Source organism: Pseudophryne corroboree, chromosome 3 (assembly GCF_028390025.1).
Source record: "Pseudophryne corroboree isolate aPseCor3 chromosome 3, aPseCor3.hap2, whole genome shotgun sequence".
Classification (NCBI taxonomy): domain Eukaryota; kingdom Metazoa; phylum Chordata; class Amphibia; order Anura; family Myobatrachidae; genus Pseudophryne; species Pseudophryne corroboree.
The window spans coordinates 171103935-171115753 of NC_086446.1; the positions used below are offsets into that span (position 1 = coordinate 171103935).

An 11819-nucleotide genomic window follows, 5' to 3' on the forward strand; every position below is an offset into this window, starting at 1 on the left:
GTGAGCTTTGATCAGAGATGTGCAGAAAAGATAGGCAGGGGAGGCACTTTTTACTCCAGAGTTTTGACTATAAAAATAATTAAAATAATACAGAGAAGATATTGCTAACATACTATTTGCATTTTTCATATACTTTGTATAATGAAAACTCTGGCGTATACATAAGTATGACAGGAAAGGCTCTGCCTCACCTGCCTCACCTCCCTGCAAGTCACTGCCCAGTGGGTCATTTCCAGCATTATCACCACAATTTCTTGACAAAACTCACTTTCATTTGCCTGGCTACATTAACAAGCAGAATTTTCATTACTGGGTGGAAAATAATCATCATCACCATCATGAAAGTTCTCTACACAGCCAATGGAGCCATCTTAAAGGTGAGGTCTACCAACATCGACCAAGAACCATTAGTGAACTGAAGGCAGCTACATGCCAAGAAATGAAGATGAATGAAATTAAAATGAAAATAAACTGTGTTCCGTGCAGGGGCGGATTTAGGGGTGTAGGCGCTCCTAGGCACAACAGTAACAGCCACCCCCTGCCTGCCTAATTTTATTATTTATATTGATTGGTTATTATAAGCACCAATTTTATAATAGCTAATTTTATAGAATAATACAAAAAAGCCACTATGACATTTTTATTTATTTTATTTATTATAAATACATATTTACTAAGTAGGACAGCGTAAAGGGGCATTATGCACATGTCCTACCCGCTTACACTCCATTCAAGATGGCATATGCTACAGTACAGTGGAAATATTTTGTAGTTACTGGCACTTTTTGGGCTGATGTTACCAACACAAGCATCCAAGTGCTGCACCCAAACAAGTGCCACCCCTAGGCGTGTGCCTCACATGCCTAATGGGAAATTTGCCACTGATTCCATGCACTTTTGGATCATGTACTAACATTTTGAATAGCGTTTACCATGCATGTTTTGTTGACCTTGAAAAATCTGGGAATTTTTTTTGCCTCACCCCGTATAAGAAGCAGGTCAGCGCAAATCAGTGGAAATCTAAGCACAAGCGATTTGCAGCATTACAGTCTGACCCACAACTTACACTGTAACTGATGAATGAACAGCAGAAGTGTGCAGTCATTGGAATTAAACATTCAAGGTATTTAAAATATGTAATGAGACTATTTTAATTATATGCTCCTTCAGAAAACTATTTTGTGATCATTCTGACATATTTTCACTGTTTCAAGCAGAACCAAAATATTATAAAAGCACATAAAAAGCAAACCCAGGGATCAGCTACTATGTGTTTACTGTTTGTACAACAGACAATAGTGTAATTGGCAGAGGGGTCAACTGATTGCTTGCAGTATTTTCTAAGCACTTTTTTCTGTGTTCTGATAAGAATTATTATTATTATTATTATTATTATCATCCTATATATGGCGCCACAAGGGATACTCAGCACCCATTACAGATAACAAGAAAACAGCACATACAGTTCAAGACAATATAGGACAAGTACGGAAAACCCGGGGTTAGGTGCCATCAAGGGAGTATGAAGAATAAGATTGTGTAAATAAGAGAAGGAAAGGCATATGAGGGGAGAAGGCCCTGCTTTTGCAAGCGTACAATCTAAATAGGAATATTTCTCTGAGTTTTATGGTGCCTGTAGACAACAGTCATCACTTGTGCTAATAATAATAATAATAATAATAATAATTTTATTTATATAGCACTCTTTCTCCAATAGGGCCGCTTAATAGAATGAATGAACCTAATGCAGTATAGACCAGAGGTTCCCAAACTGTGTGCCGTGGCTCCCTGGGGTACCTCGGGACACTTGCAGGGGTGCCCTGGGTTGGTGCTCCAGGACCAATTCAAATTATTCATGGTCAATATAATAGGCAAAACTAGTGCTGGTGGCTGCCAGTCATAAAATATGTGGCCAAACAGAAGCAAATCTTGTCCCTCACCACACAACTGACCCTAAGGATGACATATAAACGCGATCTACTTAGTGTAATATTTCTTTCTAAATTTCTCAATAAGACATTTTTGGCCTAGGGGTGCCGTGAAATAAATTCTGATATTCTAGGGCGCCGTGATTCAAAAAAGTTTGGAAACCACTGGTATAGACACAATGAATTACAGAAAAGCTTTTTATGAAATACAGAGAGCATGGAGATACTAAAGGGACATTAACCACTTGCCTGGCATGGTCGCATCAGATGCGACTAAGCCTGCAAGTGCTCTATCTGACCTGGTCACACAGGATGCGACCAGTCAGAAAGAGAGTGTTAGCAGCGGCAGGGAAGAGAAACTTCCCTCGGCTGCTGCTGTCAGAGGGACCGGAAGGTCCCTCTGCCTCCCTGCACTCTCCCCCTGTGTCTGCCGTGCCTCCGATCACTGCTGATCGGTCAGCACGGCAGGATCCCCCCCCCTCCAGCGGCTGCAGACAATGGCAACCGCTGGGGAGAGTAAATAAACCCTCCCAAGTCACCCCCAGACCCCCCCCCCCCTGCATACCTGCAGGCTGTCCCGGCTTTCAAAATGAAAGCCGCGATAGTAGCGATGTTCTGATGGTCGTGATGTTCCCGGTCAATGTTTCGATGTTTGGGGGGGGGGAAATATATTTTTTTTTTAACAATTGTAAAAAAAAAAATGTTTTCTTTTTTTTTAACTAAAATCATTTGGGATAGGGTTAAAGTCATGTTCTTCACCTAATTCACTCATAAAAAAAACCCAGACAATTTCGGAGCGGTTTTCGGCAAAATAAATCATCAGTTAAGTGGTTAAGGGAATGTTTGAGTAAACAGGAAAGTCTTGAGTCTGTTTTTGAAAGATTCTACAGTGGAGGCCTCTCAAAGGGTGTGGTATGGTATGCCGGCGGTCGGTAGCATACCGGCGCAGGGAGCCCGACCGCCGGCTTACCGACAGTGTGGCGAGCGCAAATGAGCCCCTTGCGGGCTCGCTGTGCTCGCCACGCTGCGGGCACGGTGCACGCTATTTTATTCTCCCTCCAGGGGGGTCGTGGACACCCACGAGGGAGAATAAATGTCGGTATGCCGGCGGTCGGGATTTCGGCGCCGGTATACTGTGCGCCGGGATCCCGACAGCCGGCATACTGAAGACCACCCCTCTCAAACTATGCGGGGAAGTGAGTTCTATAGAGTTGGAGCCACATGGCTAAAAGCTTGACCCCCAGATAAATTATAGGAGATTCAAGGTCCTGCCAAAAGCCCTTTATTTACAGATCGCAGTAATTGAGTGGGGCAGTATGGGGTCAGAAGCTGCTTCAGGTACATTGGGCCCTGGTCATGTAGGGCTTTGAAATTTAGTAAACCAATCTTGAAAACAATTCACCATTTTATAGGCAGCAAGTGAAGGGAGTAGAGAATGGGTGTTATGTGGCTGGAACTAGGCTGGTTGATTAATAGCCCGGTAACTGCGTTTTGTATCAGCTGTAAACGGTGCCATTATTTTGCTGGAAGACCAAGGTAAAGGGTATTGCAGTAGTCTAATTGAGATTATACAAATGCATGTATGACTTTTGGCAGATCTTTAGATGGAATTAAGTGCTTGATTATGGCTATGTTCCTCAGATTAAAAAAAGAGGATGTGATTGTGGCTGATATCTGATGTTTAAGCATCAAGCCTACATCCAGGACAACGCAAAGATTCTGTACATGATTATACTACTATGTTATTTATATAGCACGCTTCTCGCAGTAGGACTCCAAGGAGGGATTTCAACTGCCGGAGAATTGTTCGCCCAACCAAGTACGCTTTACATTTACATTTTAAAAAAAGATAAAAAAATTAAAATAAAGCAATAATAAGAATAAATAAACTACAGAAAAGAGATTTAAGCATTTGGGTTGCATTTTCTTTTTCTTTTTGGAACCAAAGGGTCATTAATGAAATGAGTGAGTAAACAGGTAAGTTTTGAATCTGTTTGTTAAAGTTTCTATAGTGGAGGCCTCTTGACTAGTGCGAAGAAGCCAGTTCTGGAGAGTCAGAGCATCAAAGCAAAAAGCTTGATCCCAAATGATTTTCAGTAAGTTTTAGGTGCTGCTAATAGTTCTTCATCTGCAGATCAAAGAAAGCGAGTAAACGGGGGTACACACGGAAAGATCTGTGCTTAAAATCTAAGCAATCTGACTAGGTTGCTTAGATTTTAAGCACGGATCTGTCGTGTGTATGCCCCCCAGCGATAGCGATGTGTGGCCCTGCGCATCACTATCGCCGGTGCTAGATTGAGCCTGCATGCAGGCTCAATCTAGCGGGTCGCTCACTTCAGCGCTGTGTGAAGTGAGCGCCCCCCCGTCAGCCCCCCACCTCACTCCACATCGTGCTGTGGTGAGCGGGGGGAGAGATGTGTACTGAGTGGTCTGTGTTAAGATCGCTCAGCACTCATCTCTCCTGTCAGTACTGGCCTTAAGGGTGTATGTAATCAGAAGCTGCTTCAGGTATCTTGGAGATAGCTGAATAGATTATATTTGACATAAAAAAAATTCATATTTGAGATCAATTAAATATATGTTGAATCAGACTCTGGAATTGCATACAACACTATATTGAAGCAAATAAACACATAGAATGCTGAAACATACCGCAATTTGTCAAAATCCAAACTGTGACATGCATCTTGGGGGTTAATCATTAACATGGCGCATCAGCAAATGGTTTCAATTGAATTATTACAAATCGGACAACAACAAATATCTAATTGGTTGCTTTTGGTCCATTAAGAATATGATATATGATACAAAGCAAAAGGAGGGCACTTTACTAATTATTATTATTATGAGTAGTATTATTATTACTGTTGTATATATATTCTATAATAGAAAAAATCTTGTTTGTATTTGTGGCAAAGATTTCTAAAATGTTTTCCATGTTTATTTTTATAGCACTAAAAGTATTTTGTTGCTTTACAGCGCAATTTACTAGATATTCTAAAACTCAACCACTGAGTAATCAGAATGATGACAGTTTCAATAAATAAATAAATAAATACATAAATAAATAAGTCACATCCTGCTACAAACATTCACTCTGTTTAGTCAATGCTCCAACTTCAAGCAGCCTACCTGTACCCTGGCTTCAGTTAGATTAATCTTCATGGCGAGTTCTTCTCTGGTAAACACATCAGGATAGTGAGTCTGAGCGAACACAGCTTCTAATGCTTCCAGCTGGAGAGAAACAGACAGGTATCAGCAGGGTGAACTTCTCATGGCTAATTACAAGGAGATTTAAAAGCAAAACAAAGCGGGTGTTATTGGTAGGGAAGATGCCAGACACAAAGGGTGGGTTATAACGAGGCTCATAAAACCTATTGAATTTTTCTTCATTACTCTGGCTGCTATATACCATATTACTGTTGCTCACCTACTGTTAAGTATGAACAGGGAAGAAAATCATGTGGAATACCTGATGAAGAGAGCTTGCGTTTCATGGACTATGCACCAGAATGCCTACTGAAAAACGTGTGCTTATCCTGTAGATTATATTAGTGCTAACAAAGTGATTGCTCCCACTGAATTCATTTTACTGTAAGCGCTATAGTTTAAGTCTCTGCCAGGATGTTCAATGACGTACCAGTTCTTTCATGATACACAGTATATATGTTACACATTTAATTAAATTGTAGCATACGTGTGAATTTATTTATTTATTTTATTAGCAGTTTCTTATATAGCGCAGCATATTCCGTTGCGCTTTACAATTAGAACAACAATTATAGAACAAAACTGGGCAAAGACAGACAGACAGACAGAGGTAGGAAGGCCCTGCTTGCAAGCTTACAATCTATAGAATCAATCTAGGATAAAGTTATTCCTTGTTTTTATTATTATTAAACAAAGTCCTTTCAGATAAAAAGCACTAGGCTATAGGCCAAATGGTTTTATAAAGAAAAGAAGGAGACTAGCTAGACTATTTGAATAACAAAGTAATTACATACAATTTATAGGGTTACTTATAGGGTTTTTGCTTTGCATAGATGGTCTATCTATCTATCTATCTATCTATCTATCTACAGTATATATAAATGGCACATATATTAATTGTGAGTGATAAATGGGTTTTAATAATTGCACACATTGCCTACTAGTCCAGCAATAGTAATATTTATTTATTTATTAGCAGTTTCTTATATAGCGCAGCATATTCCGTTGCGCTTTACAATTAGAACAACAATTATAGAACAAAACTGTGCAAAGACAGACAGACAGACAGAGGTAGGAAGGCCCTGCTCGCAAGCTTACAATATATAACAGTGAATTTATACTTATGGGCCAACTGAAATGTACTATTCTGTCTGAATTATTCCAAGACACTTATGGACATATGTATATTGTTACAAATGTGTGTAAGGTATTTCTGAGGAAAACTAAAACATGAGATATTCCAATACTCAAGATTTAGGAGGCAATTATGAAACATAATAGCACATAACTAAAAATATACATCTAATTCTAGCCTAATTTTTTGTCATAGTTGAAAATGTCAAGAAAGTATATGGTGATCATATATCAAGTAATACTATAGAGTTATATTAAGCAAACATACTGTATAATATGTAAATGTAATAATTAAATCTGTAGACTGAAAAATAAATGACAGTGACTAACTCTACTTTAACCCATATATATATGTGTGTGTGTGTGTGTGTGTGTGTGTGTGTGTGTGTGTGTGTGTGTGTGTGTGTGTGTGTGTGTTTTGATACATCATTTTCATATATATATATATATATATATATATATATATAAAAAACATTTTGGTTTTCTCTGTCACTGTGGGAGTATTGTCTTTTACTTTGCTCTGATCTAAATGAATAATATATGCCATGTTATTATATAAATTCCTCTGCCATCTGATTGATTGTGAGAACCAATGAATGAGTACACTCTAGACTGGTTGCTCAGTAAATTGATAAATTGATAGCCACAACCTATGACTGGACTAGAGCAGCATATTGAATTGGGTATTTCTAAATATCCTTTGTTACTCTATCCTTTATTTATCATCATATTGCTGCATTAAGACATGTTATGAAAGTGCCACAAGGTCCAAACTGACAGCTTTGGTCATATAGAGTAATAAGGATGGTGGGAATTATAGTACTATAAATTCTAAAGGTTCAGTTACTTTCATCACAGAAATGACTGAAAATGAATACTTGCAAAACTATGAAGTAGAAAGGAAAATACAACTCAGCTTAGCTTGTACTATCATTGTAAAAGCAAGTTCAGTAGTTACATTCTGTTGTCCCATAAGCAGGGATCGGTATTGTTGGCCGGCTTCTTTACCTGTTGCAGAGTGAAAGTAGTCCGGTTTCTCCGCTGCTTTCTCCGCAGAAAACCATCATCAAACTCGGCAGCGGAGTGGGCCCCGTAGGGGGGAGACCCTACTGAAAAATAAAAGCAGTGATGCTAAGGAACAGCTCTAAATTGCATCCGATTTCACTACACGCTGACAAATTGCGACGTGCAACCGATTTCATTCATAGCACGTTAGCAAATCGCAATATCCAGCGGATTTCACAACACGCTGACAAATCGCAGCAGTTATCGTTCCTTGACCTCTCACAAGTCTCCCTGAGGAAATCGAAGCTTCTAAAAATGTGTTTTTGGGAATTATGTCCCTGGAAGGGTCTATGCAGTAACTTGTCCTATTCTCTGTATAAAATACAAGTCGTACCGTGTATTCAGAGATTAGTTAACTGCAATATTGAATAAGGCATATCAAATACAAAACAATACAGTTTAATCATGTTCCGTGAAGGTGTAATGATAGGGACTGTAGTGCATCAGGGCCGGCTTGTGACCAATTTAGACTCACCTGCTCAGCAGCATAGCCCTCTATCATTATAATTATACAGTACATAGGCAAAAAGACGGGCACGGTGTACTCAGACATAGATACTGTATGTCCGGTCCAATACAAGATATTATTCGCTCTACCCACGGTTTCTCATATATTTCCCATGGCTTCCAAACAAATATGTCATACATACAGTATGCTTTACACACACTATACATTTCCTAACATCTGAACGAATAATAAACTCAAAGACATGAGTGTAATTTCTAACCATAACCAGCTACATGAGCAGAAGCATACTGTATGCACTAGCTTTCGAGAGAAATAATTTAAAAAATAAAAATAAAGTGCGTAAGAAGCAGGGAAAAAGTATCCCTGTAGTACGAAGTCCTTTTTTTACATGATAAAAGTGTCAAACAAAAACAAAACAGAACAGTGGAAACAAGTTTCTCCCACTGTTATCAGCCTAGCTGAGCTCACAGATCTCTCACAGGAAAAGTATGTAGATAGATAGATAGATAGATAGATAGATAGATAGATAGATACTATCCTATCTATCTATCTATCTATCTATCTATCTATCTATCTATCTATCTATCTATCTATCTATCATACAAAGTAGCCAAGCTAGCATAGATAGAATTACAAACATACACACATATTATAGTACTCATTGTCATAATGCATATTTTATCATTGTGGTCGGCTGGAAAGAACGATTTTTTTTTATTATTCGACACTTTTTTTTCTGTTAATTTTCGTCACAAACTGAAAAAGTTTTTAAAAAAAAGTGTGGAATAGGAAATAATGAATTTTTCATTGGGACAAAATGTATTTCGACTCGAGTACAAAAATAATATATGTATAATAAATAAATAAATACAGGTTACTGGTAAAATACTTGCTCTTATACATATGAAAAGTAAAACATAATAATATTGTTTCACTCGAAAAATGTCAATCTCGGCTGAAAAGCGCTGTACATGGATATCAAAATAGTAGCATAACCTCTGCGTGAACTGTTATTAGTTATTGAGCAACTTTAAACTATCCTTTAAAATAAGCAACTTCGAACACTGCCAGCTAATCGGGACAGAGGTAAGGAGCATAACCGTTTTTGGTAAAATTATAAAATCCATATGAATGGATTTCACTTCAATAGGGTATCATGTCCTAACCCCTACTTGTGTGGGATTGCCTGCCCGGGGCATGTCAATATCCAGAACTTACTCCAAAAAACAGAATCAGATAAAAAAAAGATTTAGTATTTAATTAAAGGCGATAATTGATTGTATTTATTAATTAGCAGCTTGGTTTATTTCCCATGTTTGCACCTGAGGCAGAAGTTGATACTGTTATTTGAGATGAAAAAATTAACTGTTTCAGGACCAAAAAGGGACAACAAACACCTAGTGGCTGTGCCCTACTACTATTGCTGCTGCTGCTGATCCGCAGGCACTAAAAGGGTTGTAAAATCTTTTTTAATGTTTTTTTCCCGCAGGATGTTTGTAAAACAACATGAAAGATTGATGTGTTGGAAAAGACGTTGCTAGAGCTGTGTGGATGGGACCCAGCCCTGGACAGAGAACATCTGTGTCGCTAGATCCATCTCCTCTGCCCTAAGGCTTCAGTGAGCAGGTGGGAGAGACAGGCTTTACCCCGCACAAGTCCCATTTACCTCCCCCAGCCTTTTACTGAAACGAATGGGAGACTTTCTAGGTTTGCTTCATATTTTATGCAACATTAGTGAGCACCGCTTAGTAGTAGTAGCTCTGCTCTGCTAGATGAGAAGAAAGCTTTAAAATACTATATCTACGCAGACTATATGATAGATTTACACCAGATACAATTGTATATATATATATATATATATATATATATATATATATATATATATCAGTGTGTGGCAAGTAGCTGAATAATGCAAACATTAGTCTTGCAATAATTATGATTATTATTATTACCATTATTATGATTATTATTATTATGATTATTATTATTATTATCAATAATAATACTTATTATTACATGATGATGATAATAATAATAATAATAATAATAATAATAATAATAATAATAATAATAATGTAACCGTTATATTAGGGTTCAGCATTCTTTTTTTTTTTTTCAAGTAGAATTAAGAATTTGTCAAAATCTTGGCGTCTGGACAGCTCCGTTTGAATCCGGATTTTCCTGTGATATTGCTGCACATAACAACATTAAATTTAGGAAAAACAAAACCTATCCATCACTTTGTCCCCTTCCTTCCATTTTAATTTTGAAATTGGAATTTGCATTCACTTTACAATTCGAGATAAACTTTTGCAACAAAACTCAGTATTTGGGCAAATATGAAACCATGCATTGTGAGTGTGAGTTCTAATTTAGCATATATACTGACATACTGTGACTAGGACTATATTTGTAGGTGTAAAATGTGATAGTGTCCGCGATGTACTCACCATCCAATTGCGGGGGACAGTGGAAGTAAAACATTTGCCTGGATTTTCACCTGCAAAGCAAATCAAGTGGTAAATGTTAACAGCACGTTCAAGAAGCGACTGGTGTAATCTATGAAGATATGTACAGGATGAGTCACAGAAATATGACAGATAGATAGATAGATAGATAGATAGATAGATAGATAGATAGATAAATTCCTGTACTGTGCAATTTGCTAGTCTTCAAAATAATCCTCACATGGGCATAGAAAACAAATCAAGGTTAAAGACTGCTTGCAGACATCACTAATCTGATACCATGTTATAACATTACGTGTGTACACACTATTTTGAAAGTGTCTGTAAAATAAATAAATCCCAAGACCTCAATCATCAGGTCGCAAGTCAAATACAATTTCTAATCAGCTACAGTACAGCTACATATGGATAAGTGATGACTACCACCAAACATAGGTACACATTTACAGGAAACCCTTCATAACTTGTATTTGCCTACTAAATGATATTCAAACAACTAAGGAAAGTGGCATGAAACTCTAATATTAGATGTGTAAGTATAATAAATGCAATAAACAAACATAACAATCAGATCTTAAATAGGTTTACTACAGTATCTATCTATCTATCTATCTATCTATCTATCTATCTATCTATCTATCTATCTATCTATCTATCTATCCATCAATTATCTATCTATCAATTATCTATCTATCTATCTATCTATCTATCTATCTATCTATCTATCTATCAATTATCTATCTATCTATCTATCTATCTATCTATCTATCTATCTATCTATCTATCTATCTATCTATCTATCTATCTATCATCTATCTACAGTAGTACAAGTGTTAATTACTGCACTTTATCACCTCTCAGAGATGCTGGTTTACCTGACTTTAGACGCCCTTCCTCCGGTAGTTCCTTCACGTTCTGCTGAAGCTTGAGTAGGGGATGGTAGGAAAACGATGCTGTACAGTGTACTCAGAACTAATCAGAAGACAGGCTGACGATGCGGTAGGAGAGCTATTAGGAGATAGGAATGTTATGAGTTTGCTCAGAGTGATCACACAGAGCAGACCTTGCAGTCAGGAAGAACAGGAGCTAAACTGTGATTTAGTTGGAGAAGATGAATATAAGACCTGTGAAGCAATGATAGGAAGCTGGGTACTGTACATACGAGTGTGAGGAAAGGGCGAGATAGGCAATAGGGTGAGTGAGATGAAGCAAGGAGCTGTCCGCCTCCTCCCGGTGCTGAGGAGAGAGCCTGAGCTGTGTATCTGCGGGCTGGGTGATGTTGGCCTCGCCTCTCAGCACTTGCCTTTATAATCTCAGGCATAATTGGCCCTAATCGGATTATTAGCTGCGCTGTGTGCAGCCAGTAACATGGATAGGTCTGCTGGGTGCCACTAATGAGTCACGGGGTGCGGTGCATCACCTCTCAGCACACAGTAACAGGAGCACCAGCAGCAGCACTATAAATGCCTTCCTCCTCCTATTTCCATGACAGAGCTGCGAGCAGCTCCCACAGTGTGGAAAGGTGGCTTCCCGAGTGTGTAAAAC

General features: G+C 38.1%; 1 protein-coding gene across 1 annotated transcript in view; it reads right to left on the reverse strand.

Annotated features, from left to right (window-relative positions):
* Window positions 1-11599, reverse strand: part of DRGX (dorsal root ganglia homeobox) — an 83624-nt gene extending 72025 nt beyond the window's left edge. Inside the window, exons 1-4 of the mRNA XM_063958601.1 lie at window positions 11150-11599; window positions 10257-10306; window positions 7281-7381; window positions 5061-5162 (exon numbers count right to left, since the gene is read on the reverse strand). Of these exons, the coding sequence (XP_063814671.1) occupies window positions 5061-5162; window positions 7281-7381; window positions 10257-10290 (237 nt within the window). The 5' untranslated portion in view covers window positions 10291-10306; window positions 11150-11599. The remainder of the gene's footprint in view (window positions 1-5060; window positions 5163-7280; window positions 7382-10256; window positions 10307-11149) is intronic.
* Between the last annotated feature and the right edge of the window lie 220 nt (window positions 11600-11819).